Source organism: Pezoporus flaviventris, unplaced genomic scaffold, assembly GCF_033815535.1.
Source record: "Pezoporus flaviventris isolate CSIRO_AGI_PZ_B2104156 unplaced genomic scaffold, CSIRO_AGI_Pfla_v1 ptg000005l, whole genome shotgun sequence".
In the NCBI taxonomy this organism is placed as follows: Eukaryota; Metazoa; Chordata; class Aves; order Psittaciformes; family Psittacidae; genus Pezoporus; species Pezoporus flaviventris.
The window spans coordinates 5,208,536-5,226,168 of record NW_026892553.1 but is presented as its reverse complement, the minus strand read 5'-3'; the positions used below and the strand labels follow the sequence as shown (position 1 = coordinate 5,226,168).

Genomic DNA, 17,633 nt, shown 5'->3' with positions numbered 1-17,633 from the left:
CAGTGAGAAAGGAGCCTTTCTTCATGATTTGATTAAAAGGAGCAGGTATCTCTGCTCCCACTCTGCTCTCCTAATAACAGACCTATGATTAAAATGATACATAACATCAGTAAGGAAACCTTTGCATGAATTCTGCTCTGACTCTAGAGATGACCTTCCCAGGTCAAGCTGGCAGGTTGGGCAGGAATCCTGCTGGAGCTTAGATCATAGTATCCACCAAGCACCTCTCCTGGCTGCCAAGCTCATTCATTCTAGACAATTACACCCTTTTCTCAGTAAAATAATAATTTTAGGAGTGTCAGAAAAGGAGGAAAGCCTCAAAGAGGAGGGAGCCCATCCAGAATAAAGCATCAACAACATCAAAGAGCTCTGGGTTATCTCCTTATACATAACTCACTATATTACATCTCGATGTTATCAACTGCCTCATCTCACCATTCCGCAATAAAACCCAGTTATTCTCTCACTATGATTCTATTTCTACTGTAAATCTTTTCAATTCTGACATCTTCACTAGGGACTAAACATGTGACCTTATCTAACTTAAATCTGGTATTAATTCTAACAAGAAAAAAAGTGGTTTATGAAATTCAGGAGCTTAGGGTAACTGGGGGGATATAGGTCTGCCTCGGGGGGGAGCATATGGGTTTAATTTTCCCTGTATTTTATGCCAAATTCTGAGGACTACAGTAATGTTTTGCTATAGGGCGGCACAAAACTGTAATTCCAAATCTTGCCTAGAAGAATCAGGGTTCTGAATGCTGCAACGGGCGAGAGATATTCAGAACAGTTGAACAACAGTTGCAAAACCTTCCATAGGCTTGATTTATTTACAAGCTTTTTCACGTAATTGCAGAACCTTTAGAAAAGGTAACAGCCTTTTTATTTGAAGAACATGCCCTTATTATGAAATATAGATAAAGCCCACTTCTGCTGCCAGTTATGCTGTTGAAGTGTGAAATGAAGTTCAAGAATTTAAGCTGCTATGACTGTAAGTCTAAAAATTGATCCCTTATTGGACCTTTGAGATAATTTGTCAAAAAACTTTGACTCTTCAACAGGAAACCTCTGCACTTCGACAAGGAGGATCCCCCCATTCTAAATATCTTATCTTTCTAACCATACAGTTTTCTCTCTTCCTTACACAATTGTTAACATGCCATTTGTGGTTTTGATGACTGCCCTGCTAAGCACCAAACCAATACTTTCACAGACTTCACTAAAGCATGCGTATGTGAACAATATATCCCTCTGTATGTGCACACTGGCATTTTTTGGTTTCCTCCATTTGCATCAAGTTTATCAACACTGATGGAAACAAAAGGTGAATTTCACTTGGTGAGCACTACAAGTTAGAGGTGAGCATTTCAGGTCTCGGACTGAAGTGCTCTGTAAGATGCATCATGTGGAGACTTAACAGAATGACCCTAACTTGTACCCTTTGTAGAACACTCACAAAAAGCCTGGATTGAAGTCAGTCTACCTGCAGTGGGCAGGATGCTGCCAAAGAGCCCAAATTCACACAACTGTTACTTCGTTGATGGCAATGAGGTGTATCACAGGCAGATTTGTCTTAGAACGTGCATCAAGGAAGACGGTAAATTCCAGAGACGGTTGTAGCGCTGCATATACAGTGGGTTGTCCCTTTGTACTCACAATGTAAGACAAAAAATAACACCTTAATATAGGACAGGTGACCAGAAGCAAATGGACCGAGACCATATGATGGCCATTTAAACCACTGTCAAATTTGTGGGAATGAGAGAAAGAACTTTAAAATAGCAACGTTTGGTTTGCAGGTCTTTTCATATACTTCCTTCTGTACCTCAGGTGCAACACCTAAGAAAGCCTGATGATAGGACTTAATTCTGCAGCCAGTTTCACAAGCTACCATAGAAGCAGCCATGACCACTTCCATCAGGGAGCTGAACTGTCTCCAAGAGCAAGGTTTGCTATTGGTAGGAAAACTGATGAGACGTGGAGCACAACTCCTCCCATAAAAAAGTCCTGTGTCATGTCAAAGCCAAGCCATGCACTTTTTCCTACTGAAAGCAGACACATCTCAACCAATTCATGATTTATCAGAAACTTAGCTCAAAACACCAACATAATAACACTTCCAGAGGGAAGGACTCCTGACATGTCACCTCATCCCTGTGCCCACCAAAAACCCACCAAACAAGTGTAAGAAAGGCATCCTGCTGGACTATTAAAGAGCTTGGAGCCAACAGTCAACATATTAGGTAACCTCATTATCCACTGCCTAGTGCCAAAGGCAAAACAGGTGTGAGGATACCAAAGCAAAAGGAAAGCACAGCCTGTTAATAGAAATCTGCAGGTTTAAGGGCATTAAAATATTTCCAAATGTTCAGAGAAAAGCCTCACAGTGGAGCAGGAGCAGGCTTTTATAAATGGAAAATTAAAAGAAAAATGTGAATTGCTGGAAAGATGAATTATCTGTAAGACACAGCTTGCTCTTCCCCTTTTTGGGTTCAGACTGTTAACACTAAGACTTAAGGGCTTCGGTTTCATTTTGTTCCCCCTGTGAGGAACAGGAAAGAACAGTCACTATCTTTGGTGTGTCACATTAGGTTTATCATCACAGGGAATGGAGCACTGTTGCCTTTTTGCAGCTCCATAAATAAGATTGTTCAGCAGGAGAGCTCCTATCACAATTGCCCCTTTACTCCTTCAGCTTCCATTAGTCCACAATTTCCACTTCAGTTCTGGAAATAACTGCCATTAGAAACAACTGCTAACCAGTAGCAAAGCCTGGTGAAGCGAGTGAAATTACACAGCTGCAGAGGCAAAGTGAGAATCAAACCTTCTTCTTGAGCAACCACTACAATTAGATCCTGGAATCCGTATCTGGTGTATTGAAATGTCTGGGCAAGCTAATAGAGACTAGCAGAGTTCCAAAAGTCAGGGGTTTACAGCATCACTTTGATTCTCCACCACGTTTTCTCAAATACCGTCAGAATTCAGCTGAATTTGGGTTTGTGCATTCCCTCAGTCCCCACACATGAATTACACAATGCCCTTCTATTTACTACAAGGTACATAAACACCTGAACGTTGCTTTTAATGAGCAACATTCTTACAAGACTGAGAGCCTCAGATTTTTGTTATTAGTAACCACTTTCAAGAAAAAGACATCAGGTTCCAGAATTGCCATGTAAAAATATTCCGTTTTTTTACTCAAAACACAACTTATTTTCAAAAAAATTTACTTCCACAGGCCACCTGCAGATGCTCCAAAACACGCTGATGGAATCGCAATTTCAGAGGATACCTGATGTTCAGAGCTTGTAGTACGAAGACCACGTATGGGTTTTATTTGTACATTTATTTGAGTGAAGCCATAGGATTTGCAGACTGGACTTCTACTGGAGGGAGTGCTTGTATATGAAGCACGATATATGCTATACCACTGAGAGTCAAAAATCTTGTAAGAATTATTTACTAGCACTTTAGATACTTTTTCACATTCACAACAATCCTGTCTAATCAGTCTTTAGCCACCATGGTCAACTGGTTGGCAAGTAGATACATACAGAAAGTGAAGGACAAAAGGGGAAGGGGGGAAAGAGGGAAGCTCTAACCATTCAGACCAAAAGCTCACCTACCCCAGTACAGACTGGATGCTAACTGATAGGCAAGGGAAGAAACAAACAGGAATGGGACCAGCGAGCAAGTGTGTGAATGATTAGCAGAATGGCAGAAGTTCTCAGTGTAACTGCTGGTATTTATACCCAGGACTCTCAGTCTTTCCAGTGCTCACTTTCCAATAGATCACAAGCTCCTGAATCATTTCATGAGCACAGTGCAGTCCGTGTCATCTCTGTGCTCTGACTATCTCAGTGATCACAGGGCTGGATGGACAGTATCCTGCTTAGTTAAAATAACATGGAAGATGTTTTGGCATGCAGACTCCCAGATTAAACTGGGAAGCTCTAGGGCAGGAAACTGCTCGCCACACACTTGCTCTCTTATACATGCACATATGCCCCTTTCAAATAGGTCTAGAGCTTTCCAAAACCTCATAGAAAATTGTTTCCCCGTTGGAAAAATTCCAGATTTAATATGCTTGGTTCATCTGTTGCTGTTCCTTATATCAGAAATGGATTTACACTGTGCTTCCTACAATCCAGAATACAGAAGTCTAACATATTACTTGTTAGCTTTCTGCAGGAGTGTGGTTTAGTGTTTTAAAGGGAAAACTCAGAACAAGGAAGCATGGCTCCTGACTGCAGCCATGTCTCTGATTGCCATGGATAGGGTTTCTTGGGATTGTTTGCTGAAGTCATTTAGAAACACATTTTGCACATTCTTTCCTTGCCTGTGAAAAACGTGAAAAATAATGATTTTGGAAGCTGCATTACCTACTCCTAAAGGCTTAAATTCACTGGTGGAAAAGGCTGTTGCAGCACAAAGTGAGTTCCTCTTGGTCAATTATTGAGCTGCGCTGGGCTTCTTACACAACCATTTGTGAAAAACTTGGAAGGAAATACTCTTTGAGCTTGTGATTCCTGACTGTGGCCCTCCTCATGGAACTATTCCCAGCAGGTATGTCTGCTATTTAACAGGCAAGCAACACAATTTCATTTAGCATTTAACAAGAACAAAGTTTCCTAAACTTTTTCCACCCTTCCACTATCAATCTGCTCTGGCACAAGCCTACGTGTCATTATTTCCACGGAGTCATGCAGACTGCTTTATTGAAAAGAATCTTTCCAGAAGCTTTTGTTGAAACATCACTTTGAAGACTGTCTACATACAACTCAAATGCCACACTTGCCTTTTTTTAGCTGTCACTGTATTTCTCCCAGCTTTTAAGAACTCCTGAACATTCTTCCAATTAAAACTCTTTGCATCCAATCTGGTCAATCCAAAAAAAGTGACAACGATAGAGTGTTAAGAAGCATCTCAAGCATGTTCTGTTTTTCCAATGATGTTAGCCTTCATTTTAGAGTTTCAGAACAGCTCCTTCAGAAGCCACAAAATCGTGAAAGAATAAAAGACAAGACAGCACTGCTTTTGACTGAGGAAAGAAGAGTCTCCGTGTACCAAGCTCTTTCACATGGATTTAGTGTAATAAATCAACAACCCCTGTTATTCCTCATGCACAAATAGTGGAGAGATTATAACAGATTAAATGACAACTTTGAAAGGGACCATCAAATACAGTGCAGGCAGTGATATCATGAAAGCATGGCAATACTCATGGCTCGTGACATCCTGACAACCTCTATGCTAAGTAACATTAGCTAAACCCAAACTGGAGCTTAGAGTCACTTAGGAAGAAGTTCTATTGAAACGTCTCTAATTTTATCTTGACTGACTGTTGTGCTGAAATCAGTTTATAAGAGCCTGATATTCCTCTGCAGATCACCATACTTTTCCAGCACAAACCCCCAAGTATAAATCATATACTTGCTAAAATGCATAAATTGGCATGTTATCTCACGTAAGAGCAAGGTACCAAGATGTCAGTTGTAGAGATGGGGTATTTTTGGTTAGGCAAATTGCACCGATTTTTTCTTTATATAATGCTTCTGTAGGATATTCAGCATTTTTCCCTCCTCTGATAAAAGATACAGACTGATAACTCAGTATGTGTATAGCGTTCTTCACTTATATATTTCAAAATGCAGATAATTATCACCAATTTAATAATGAAAATCGTGATACAAAGTTCTCTTTTTTCTCATTCCAGCACTAGAACATGGAACAAACCTTGTGAGTCTGAATGCGTAGTTCAATTCACTCTCCAAATAATTTACATCCCATTATAGAATAATCAGACTGGCTCAGACTACAAAATAACCTTAAGGAAAGTTCAGGAATTTTGGGTCCTAGGATGTGTACCAGACTCCCACGCCTGCTCAAAACAAGTTTTAACATCAGCAGTTCAGTCAACATTGAAACTAGAAAATTCTGTTCTCCTTCAGTCCTCTTCCCTCCACCACACTAATCTCAGCATTTGTTTTCTCTAAGATAGCCCTTGTTTCAGCATCCCTTTTCCTTCCTTCCCACACTCACATCTCCCAGGCTCTCCAGCTCCCAGCCATGCTGCTTTCCTATCTGTCTGGGTAACAGGCAGCAGGTACGACATTTATACTGGCTGATCAGGCAGTAATTGTGAGCCAGCTAGTTGGAAAGATAATGCCTCAGAGTGGGTAACATTTGAATTCCGCCTACACGTCTGTTTGTAAGAGCACCAGCTCACACATCTTGTCCTTTATTCAATTCCTCTTTCCCACAAAGCTTACAGAAACTTAATTCCCTTGAGGTACCAAGCTGAAAGAGAATATATGTCAGGGGGTCGGAATTAGATGATCTTATGGTCCTTTCCAACCCTAACTATTCTATGATTCTATATGATATCATCCTGTCTAGAGAGAGGGGTGGAGGGAGATAGGAAAACTGTCTTCTGATACATCACTGGGCTGCTGGAAAAAGGATGAGTCTTCAGTGAGTAAGACAAGAAGAGAGAGGAATGAATTTCATCACAAAATATTTAGATTAGACATGTAAGAAATGATCCAACATTTCCAGCTTAATTAACTAAATTGCCGATAGAAGGTTGGAATGGTATCATGGGGCTTTCAAGAACAGGTGAGTTGAAAGTGCTGGAAGGAAACCAGGTGTAGGTTCTGCTTACTTGGTGGGCAAGATGCCTTAAGAACCCATCCATCCTTATTTTCTGAGATGCAGTTGGCATTAGGAGAACAGGATACACAGAAAAGCAGAGTATAAATCCACCACGAGACATAGCATGAATGTATCTGCAAAAATCATCAGTGAGCCAAACAAAATGAACCAAACCCTGTCGTCACCTCTGGTGGACTGTGAATTCAAGCATAAAGGGGGAAAAAAAGAACACAGGTCTCACCACAGGGATTCTCAGGGGTTCAACATCTTTAGCTCTGACCCCAAATGAAAAGGTTAAAACCCTAAAGCTGATGGGAAGAAAACAATCAATTATAAATAGGTCCTGAAAATCAGCTCGGTTCATGTCTTATATTCTTTATTCAGAACTTAATTCATCATTGTCCTATCTTCCCCCAAGACATTAAATATTTAGGCAGGGACTGCATTTGTCACTTCACTAGTACTGTGTTTTTTCTCCCCACTTGGATAAAAAGCACTAAATGAATCACTTTCCCTTTAAGAGCTACATGGCTTTGCCAGCTTAACCAACATGAAGCTCTTCCAAAGAAGTTTCTTGCTCATCAGAGCAAGGAACGAAATACTTTAAAACCCCGAACTTCAAAATCCCAGATGGTCCCAAAGTCCTTTTGAAATAAACTGCATGAGTTTACAGGCAAATCTGCCCAAGAAAAGCTCCTGGTGGAGGCTGAAAACTATAAATGCTCTCAAGTTTATTAAAAAATGATTTGACACCAGCACAGACCATTTCAATTTTCCCCCCTCGCACTGCACAAATAGACACACTCCTCAAAATACTTGCTTTCAGCAAAGTGACAGCAGCCCCTCAAGAAGTGCTATGTAAGAGCCAGCATTGGAGCGGGTTTTTTTGCTAGATTTCATATTATATTGTCTGTTGAATAAAATGCTTTAAAAACATTAATGTAATATAGAATTTCAGACTCTTAATCATTTTGACAGGTTTTCTGAAACTCTTCAGAGCAACATTTGAGTAAAACCCCCCTGAAATACACAGCAGAAAGAGGTGCATGACTGGGGGAAGGGGAGAGAAGGGCTGGAAAGGTCCCTGCTCTCAAACACATGCATTCATTAGAAGAGAAAAATGCCTCAAAATCTGGCACAAAGCAGAGTGTTTAAATGAAGGCTGCCTGAGGGGAGAGCCCCGAGTTGCACTCTTACAACTGGGTGGATATCATGTGACCCTTAACAAGAATTACGTACCAGGTAAAAAATCCTCTGTAAGAAGAAGCCACACCACTGGACAGCGCTGGGTACAGCTTCATAGACAGAACTGACCCAGGGGAGATGGAGATGAGATCTTAGGAAGAAATTCCTTACTATGAGGGTACTGAGGCACTGGCACAGGGTGCCCAGAGAAGCTGTGGCTGCCCCATCCCTGGCAGTGCTCAGGGCCAGGTTGGATGGGGCTTGGAGCAAGCTGCTCTAGTGGAAGGTGTCCCTGCCCCTGGCAGGGGGTGGAACTGGATGAGCTTTAAGGTCCGTTCCAACCCCCAAACCATTCTATGGTTCGATGAATGCTGGTTATTTTACACCTTAACTCTGGTTTTCAGCATATGCCTTCATCCCAATGTATACATTAACTTTTAAACCTACATTCAAGTTGCCTTCATCTAGCATCTTAGCTCTCTGAAAGGACTACTTAATCATTTAAATGCCAGAGGCCACGTGCCAATTTATGTGCTCTCATCTGAAAATCAAGTCCACAGCTGAAACACTGCAATGGACTCAATGTGTATTTGCTTTTCTAAACCACAATTATTCAAAAAATACTTTGGAACCAAAACAAAACAGCCTTCGTTCGCACTACACAAAGTTCTTATATTGGCCTGAAGCCCTCAGTATTCCTTGTCCCCCATAACACATGGGTAGCTAATTTCAAATACCTATAAATAAACCACAGTCTTTCATACAAGGATCTATTATAGTTCAAGTGCTCTAACAGGGGACATACATGTAGCTGTCAAATGCAAGCGCTTTATATGTTTTTGTTCTAGATACTTTGGAGAGGGTTTGGATGTAAGGAACCTCAAGTAGTGCTTTTTAAAACATTACAGTCAGCAAAATAAACTGCAAGTTGAAAATTCACTTTATAATTATACATTGCAATGACATCAATATCATATTCAGATGGAAACTAGTCCCTACCAAACTGCCAGCAGGTTAATGAGCCACCTTTGCCCATTTTTCTTTTAACTTATGATAGAAATGAATATTCCGTATGAGCTGCTTCCCCAAGAACACTCAGCTCCAGTTCAGCATCTGGAGGCTGAAGCAGTATTGCTTTTGCCCATTTCCACAGCTGTAGCTAACTAGCAAGAGAAGGTCAAATGATTAACCTGAGGTCACCGAGTGAGTCAGTGCAACAGGATTAAAATCATTAACACTCCTGGCTGTCAGTCTCAGCCCTTGTTCTTCTACTACCAAACACACAGCCTTTACCAGCCTCAGCATAAAAAAATGATGGACTAGTTAAGGCCAGGCAGAGAGAGAAAGGGCAATTTTCCCTGTACACAGTGATGTCAATCCACTCACTCTCAATCTGTAAACACTCTTCAATTCCAGCACAGCTCTGCCAATACGTCTCACTTCTTGTCTGTCAAATGCTGGTGTTCCTTCCCTGGGCCCCTGTTGAAGAGCAGCTGCCTGTGGAGCGAGATGGAGAGGTGGCTCTGGAATCAGACAATGAACTGGAAAATTCAACACCAGCTTGCACCTGCATCCAGCAGTTCACTGACAGCACAGAGAGCAAACAGAGGCTGATCAGGGTGATGCAAACACAAGCCTCATACCTGGGCTGTGTACATTAATGCTAAAGAGCATTCTGTCACATGGCATTTTGGGAGCAGATAAAAGGCCATTCATTAAGCCACAAACTAAACCAATCACTACCAATTAGCATCAGTGCTGTAGCATATGCAAGCCAAACCATAAAGAGATGTTGTATTCATATCCTGCACTGCACAGCAACACCTGACTGTAAATACCCACATATACTATAGCTAGAATGACGAATAACTTCATCTAAAGGTTGCTTCCTCAGTGGAGATTACAGCAACTCCAGATAAAGATTCTGACAATCTTATTTTCTTAAGTCAAATTTTAAGTCATAGATACAGCTCTGACCACAGTGCCCTTTGATCCCCACCAGAAAGCTTTAACCAAGTCGGCATCATCTTTCATCAAAATAGGGTTGCAGAGGCTTTGCTCATCAAGACCACTGACAATGTATCCGCACTGCTCTGGATCCATGGCTGTTGGTGACCATGACCTGCAGACTTCTCACTATTATCTATGTGTGACCACAGGCAAGGTTCACAGTACTCTGAATCCAAAGTCATATGAAAAATGTTCTCCTCCTAACCCAGTTTTCTACTTCCAAGAGGCCTGGACAGTCTTTGAATTGTCTAGTGGAAGGTGTTCCACTTCCATTCTATGCTTCTATGATCTTTTGTCAGATTTATGAGCACTTTTCTGAAACAGAACTCTGAAGCATCTGTGAGTCACCTACTGATGTTTTGTAATATCATTAATCAACCATAACTGATACATTAGACCTCCTCTATGAAAACTACAATCACTTTCACTGCATTGATTCACTGCCAAAATCCTTCAGCTGGTATCACAGGGCAGTGGCATGTGTCAAGCAACAGCACTGTGCAGGATAAAGCTTTAACAGTCAACTTACTCTGCTCTTCCATCAACAGCATGGGATCATGCTGAAACATTCAAGAACTGAAAACAGATGGGAAAAAAATACCTAACTCTTGAAAGGATAACACATTTATCCTATACAAGTGCTCAATTTGTTTCAGGTTTTCCTAAGGACATTACAGGTAGGGAACAAAACATTCCTGCATAGATGTGAATATAGGAATTTTCTCATTATACTGATATATATATTAACAGCTATTAATTACACACACTAGTGCTACGCAGCTATTGTTAGTTAGGTTTGATGCTGGGATGAGGGGTGAGAGACAGAGCAAGCTCAAAACTACGTATATGGCATCAGCAGGTAACTTCTGAAGTTACAAGGTAAGCTTAGGATGGATGGGGAGCCTGGACTGCCCTGAAAGGAAAATAAAAGCAATTCTTTGAGCCTTCTACACGCAGACTGACCCTCTCATTTTTCTCTGCCAGGCAGCTTGACACACTAAGCACTGTCTGTGTTTTTAAGTATCATCACTCAAAATCCTGGATGGCTATAAGTAGCAAAGTGAGAAAGAGTCAGGTGCAGGCCAGAAGAGCCAGCAGATCCACCTGTAGTGATCCCAAGGGCAAAGGCCACTGTCTCTACACTCTCACATATGCTGTCTCTTGAAAGTGGTACATTCCAAAGTGACATCACCTCCATTTCTGCTGCTGCTTCAAGGACCAGTATTTCCAGAGAGGGAAGATCTCAAACAAATGACAGCTAAGCATGTACACAACAAACTAGAACAGTAGTACTTGTATAGCACCTTTTATCCTAAGATTCTTCAATAAAAGTATCAAATAAATCATGCCTTTAATTAGCACAGTGCATAGGTCCTTATTTACAAGTCATCTGTCCCCATTTCAGTCCAGGAGTTGGTCTTGTAAACCGGATACACCTGCCTCCAACTGGTGTTTTGCATTCTTCAGTTCCCAACTGAAGCAATACAGAAGTCACTAGAGCTCTTAAAATTCAAACTGCACCCAGAGTGCTCAATCACATCTACGAACTCTATGTTCTTCTCTCAGCTATCCCACTGGAGGAAAGAGAACAAAGTACAGTCCTATAGGCAGAAGGACTGTTTCACCAAAGCAGACATGACCATCCAACTCTTAATCAGCACTGGATCAAAGAAACACTCCCAGGAACTGACCTATTCCCATCTAAGAGAGCACATAAATAAAGCCCTTAAGTCTTAAAGAGTATTTATATTAGGAGAATCCTAAATCATATGCTTAGATGGCAGTGAAAGACAGGTGTACATCTGTAATAACAGAAGGTTTTTACAAGAAAAGCCAAAAGGTTTCTATAAGCTGTACAAGAAGTAGACATTTCAACTGCTGCCATGGTGTAGCAGTAACACAGCCCACTGCCACACCAGGTACCTCATTCCCAGTCAATTCGGTCTTCTGTTTGAGGAAGGATGGGGCTGAGCCCTTCTCACTTGCCATGGAGAGCAACCAGCGCAGGAGCAAACACCTTGCATCTCTCTGCTGTAACTAATTTGGACATATGGAAGGAGGCAGAGATGCCTGTGTTCTTTCTGGCCTAGGAAATACCATCTGCAGCTGTGAAATTTACACGAGCACCGAGTTGGTAAAGAAAACAGATGGCAAACAGAAGCAAATGGTTAAAATGTTCCCTCCACTGCAACACATGTGAAATCCTTTATTCCAATGGGCTGCAATAAACCTACGACTGTCAGGGCACATAGAATGTGCTGAAGAATTTTTCTTCACAGGGAAATAAATCTGATTTTTATCTAAGCTGGCAGTAAACAGGGTCAAATATTTAACTGTTTCTGTGGCAGCTTCCTGCTTTTTAGTTTGGATTTTTATAATGCCAAAGCCAAAAGGCTGCACAGCCACAGATCACAAGGGTGTGAGCAAGGGTGAAGAGGGTCCACGGCAAACACCGACTGTCAAATGAGGGCAGTAAACGTTTATTGTAAAGAGCAAACTGTGGTGCCAGCCCGAGGAACTCAGCTTCACCAACACTGGATTTATTGTGCATGGCTTAGTCAACTGATTTATATGGATTACACCACATTTTCCCTCCTTGTAGCTTGCCTTGATAACCAAAAAATCTTTTTGTAATTTACATTAATACTTGCGTAACATTGTGGAAAATATTAAGAGAGACCTTTATATTTCTGGCGCCTCTTGCTGCAGAGGACTGCACACAATCAGCGCTCTTTTGAACCGTTCCAAAGGGTTTGGCAAGAATGCGAGGTACACCCAAAATGTCATGAAAGACCCTGTACTGAAGCCTCAAAAGCTGGTCAGTGAATGTCCAGGTCAAGAGTTTTCTTAGGCCCAAGGCAGCAGCACGCTTCTGCCAGTAAGAAAAAACATTCCACATGAGTCACTTCCATTATCTTAACTCAGTGGCTTTTAATAGTAATAATATACATTATCAGTGTTAGTTGGACAGTCAGTGCATCCCAACTCAGGGAATACTTTCAGTCCATAAAAGGATGTCACCACAGACCATTTCAGAATGAAATCAATTAAGGACTAGGCTGTCCCAGCACATGTTGCTGCCACAGCAGCACAAGCAAAACAAAGTGCAATACAGTAGAATGGGATTTGGAAAAGCGTGAGGTTTTGATCATAAACTACTGTTCTCACCTTGGACAAGAATTATTTTGCTTTCCTGTTTACATTTTCTTACCAATAAAACCCCTCCTGTCTCAGAGCAGGGTTGAATGACTGAAAGGAAAAAAAAAAGGGGATATTTTGTAAATGCAAAGCCCTTATGGAAGTCACATGGATGCACCATGCAGTGCAGGTAGCGTTCTGTAACAATCTCACAGCTTAACGCAGCAAGAACTACCATAAAGTTGCCATCAAGGCTGGTATTCTGGAAAGAGAGCTAGAAAGAAAAAACCATGCCACCAAACTGAAAGAACATTAATAAAAGCTGGAAGGTTTGGATGCATTTTACCTGCCAGTTCATAAAATGGTACCCAAGTCCCACCGATCCAAGTAAAAGCATAAAATGTAAGATGAAATACATGATGGGCAAGAATGGGAAGTGTGGGAAGCTCAACTCATGGCCCCAAATTCCAGCTGAACTGAAGGCAAGCTTTACCCAAAGCTCCTCATCAGGATTATGTTGCTTTATCTCTTCAGTAAATGTAAGTATCTTGCTTTTTTTCCACCTCTTTGATGCCTTCTTTGTGAGTGGTGGGAACACCTGAATTCAAACAGGATCTGTGCTGGTCTTGGGCACTAAAAGGTATCTATCTACCTGCACACTGTATATTTGGAAATGTTTAACGAATTGTAAAGATACATTTTACTCCCTTTTTTTCCACAAATACAACTAATGTAAAATGCACCAAGATGTACACAGCAAGATGCTGGTCCACAGAAGAACGGGTTATTTCCCATGGGATTCTCAGACTAGTGAGAGGGCTTTGGAGCACTGGCTCAGTTTCCTAAAGAAAATTAATTGTGAAGTGCCACTAAGAAACACCTTTCTGATGGCTTTCAAGCTGTCAGTCCCCGCACAAGCAGAAGACCAATGTCTGGCTGAAGAGCAGAAGGGCTCCTCCACATTCTGCCAGGGCTGTTCACCCAACACAAGGAGGATGAGGTAGAGCTCAAAGCAAGTATTTGCTTCCACTAAGGTATCAGGCCTATGTGCTACAAGAAGCCAAACTTTCTGATTTAAGAACATAACATTTAAGCTTTCATTGTTAAGATAAAGCCAAACCTTATTCCAAAGATATGCAAGACCTATAGCAGGGCCAGAAATCAGTAACTCCAGTAGAAAGCCAGGGACACCTAAAATTTCCCCATATACATATTTCTTTTTACATGCAGTGAGCGAATCATCCCAGAAGAACTCCTTCCAAACACTTTGAAACTAGCTGGATACATGATATCTGGATAACATACTTTTCAAACATAATGGAATAAGAGGAACAAATCTGACTTTTTCAGACCGACCCAGAAAGGAGAAAAATCTCAAACAAAAAACCCAATCCGTAGTAGCTTAGAGGGATCTCTTTCCCGCATACAGAATATTAGGCAGGAGTAATCAGGTAGGAGAACAAGCTTACATGTTTAACGTAAAGCCACAGGCACCAGTTCCCCCCATGAAGTGTAACAGTGGTCAGATCTGTTAACTATATGCATCAGATTAAAGTTGTGATGAATTAGTACCAGCGCTGAATTTTCTCTGGTTCCTGCAGTTCTGCATCATTGGGATTCCAGGAATTAGTTAAAATCTAACTATATATGAACAGGATTGACTTCCAAATTTTGGAACTATTACAATACTGGTTACTGTTAACATCTGGATCAGTCCAGCTTCAAAATCCACCCAAGCCTGAGCTAATTCCATATTTAATCATATTAATTCCAGCCTCAACAGTGACAATACATAAAGCTTGTCCACATGCTGAACAAGAAGGAGGAAAGGCAGAAATTTATCTCTTAAAATAAAATACCAGTGATTAATAAATCACATGTTTATATCTCTTTGGAAGAATACTTCTAATACAAAGCAATTCCAGCCAGAGCATTCCATGCCAAATCAAATACTCATATGAAAAGACAATTTCTGCCAGGTCCTATGTCCAAAAAAACTTTATAAATTGGAAAAGTGAAAGCATTTGCCCTCTTTCCATGAAAACCCAGAGAGCTGGGCACCAAGAAACAGAACGTTCCTACTCATCTCCAGTAACAGGGGTGAAGAGCAATAATTTCAGATATGAGAAGTGATTTGATGCATTCCCACTGGGGTTTGGGGGAGAAAGCAACTACATTGTATAAGAATTCAGGTTTCCCCCCCCCCCCGCCCCGTATCGTCCAACTGAAGATGCTTTCCCCCCATTACAGAGGTTTGGAAGAGCTGTCAGAGCCACAACAAAAAGGCAACAGAAGCTAATTTTATTTTATTTTACTTCTAAACTTGGGTCTAGTTTTCCCCTGCTCAGTGCGAATCAATACAATCAGCTCGTAAAGCTCAATTCCAGAGACTAGCCAGTTCCAGAGAAGCAGCAAAGCGCTCACAGAAACACTTTAGTCAAAGTACTAACACAGGGGTGAATGCTCCAATACCCCAATAAAACAAACAAACATTCTCCAGAAGCACTGGAACAACTTTGACTTTAAATGCACAGACCTCCCAACTGGAGATTTAAACAAAGCAAACCAAATGGCCAACAACAATTAAAACCTCCCCCAACAGCACCACAGAAAAGCCACTCAAACAAAACCAAGCACCAGCTGAAAAGAAAATGCACCATAACTGACAGCGAGGACTTTCTGGTCTATGTCTGTTTCTCACCAACCTTCCAAAATGCCAACCCATTTCATTTTTCACATAAATGAAGCTGATGCTGCTAAGCACAGCCTTGACAAAGAATATGAAAAGTGTAGTGGTTTTCAATGAGTCAGATCCAGCTTCACATACTAGGGCAGCAAAGGAGTCTGGAATATGTACGTTCTTATATCTTATGCTCTTTAGATCAACTCCATCTCTAGGGATATAATTTATTTTAAACTTTGGGTTTCTGCTTGAAGTTCCCTAACCCCCTGTATACTCACATGCCCATGTTTATGTATGTGACTATATATTGAATGTATGCTTACACATGCAAATACATATTCACATGTATAACTGCAGCAGCAGCAGCCATTCCAGAAGAACTCTTCTGATTTTGGTGACTTGGAAAGAGAATATGATTTGACTGAAAAAGCACCTCCCGACATGCTAGTTCCAGACAGCCTTCACCAGCCATGGCAGTCTGAGATACTCCAAAGTGTGCTCTGCTCCCCATAGACAAATCTATCAAATAACACAGCCCCAGATTGCCCATTCTTCACCTGCTGGCTTGGCCCTGCTTCTCAGTGTTCTTCTCCACCTCTCTTTCCTCCATGATGGCAACTTTGAGTTTATAATCTCCATTTTGATAACAGAAGTAGGTAGCAAGCTCAAAACTGAAACCAATCCAGGCTGAAGACCCAACTAGTGAAGGTTCCTGACAGAATCATCCAACCAAGACAAACCAGGCCTCTTCAGACTAAGCGATTTTGAACAGATGACATGCCCAAACAGTCAACTGAGAAACTTTAAGTATCACTGTTTCTTTCAAAAAAGAGTAAGTGTTCCCTTGCCTGACTAATTTTAAGTTCTCTAGGAAAAAAATAACAAAAATCCACCATGCCGTAAGTTGCACTGCACGAAACCTGAGCCACATTGAGTCAGCTCTGGCAAAATCTGTAGGAAATGCCAAGTAGGAGTTTTGTTGGAAACGCTGTTTAACAGAATTACTGAGAAAACATTGATAATGTTAATCTCTAATGGCAGAGAGAGCAAGGAGGCCAAAGAGTTAAGAAAATGCTCTTGTTTCCTCCCCATTGTAAGCCTTTAGATTCTGCTGTGTAGAAAGCATCCCTCTAAGAGTAAAAACAACCAGCAAAGATCTGCATTTTTCCTCTGATCCTGAAAAAGCCAGATCTAAATAACATCTGGCATAGGAAGACTATGTTATAGGTATCTCTTCTAGATGTGTTCTACTTACCTACCTGCCCGTGGTGGCCTGTGGTGCAGCAGACAGTTGGGCATTGCTTTAGCATCTGTCCAGACAGAACAACTATCATGATTAGGCTAAAGCAGGGTTTTTATCCATTCTACACAGCTGTACACAATGACACAGGAAGAAACTAGATGAGAAACACATGTGAAATGGCACATTTGATCAGCTTAAAGGCCCATCCAGCTGATCTCAAATAATTGTCTTAACTGGCTATCTAATGAGGAATGAAATTAAGGTAAGTATAGGACACTTCTCTACGCAGCCCCAACTTGTTTTCAACTCCAAGTTACTAAACCTCAGTAGGTTTCTCTTTCACAAGTTTGATCTGTCTCTTTCAAAATCTCCATAACCTCCATCCACAAGGTTCCTTTGCAAGTCTGCTACCCATCATCTAAAGAATATCCTTTTCTCCTATTTGAATGGGTCCCTATTAGCTTCACAAAATATGCCTTAGTCCTTGTATTAAGAGAGGTAATAAACACTTGAACCCCTTGGTGCCACTGTCCAAATATCCTCTATTTTCTGTTTCCTTCCGTTTTATATGTGCAGGTAGCATTATCATTTCCCCACATGCATAATTTCATGCAGCATTTATTCACTCTGAATTGCATCAGACATTTCATTGCTAGGTCAGTCTCAAAGTCTTTCTTAAATCTGTCATAATCCATGTTTTCTCTCTCATAACAAATTATT

General features: G+C 41.1%; 1 protein-coding gene across 1 annotated transcript in view; it reads right to left on the bottom strand.

The window, feature by feature from the left end:
* ZDHHC15 (zinc finger DHHC-type palmitoyltransferase 15) overlaps positions 1-17,050 on the bottom strand; it is a 97,757-nt gene extending 80,707 nt beyond the window's left edge. The window contains exon 1 of the mRNA XM_061445769.1: positions 16,926-17,050. Coding sequence (XP_061301753.1) covers positions 16,926-17,004 — 79 coding nt within the window. The 5' untranslated portion in view covers positions 17,005-17,050. The remainder of the gene's footprint in view (positions 1-16,925) is intronic.
* Positions 17,051-17,633: the final 583 nt, after the last annotated feature.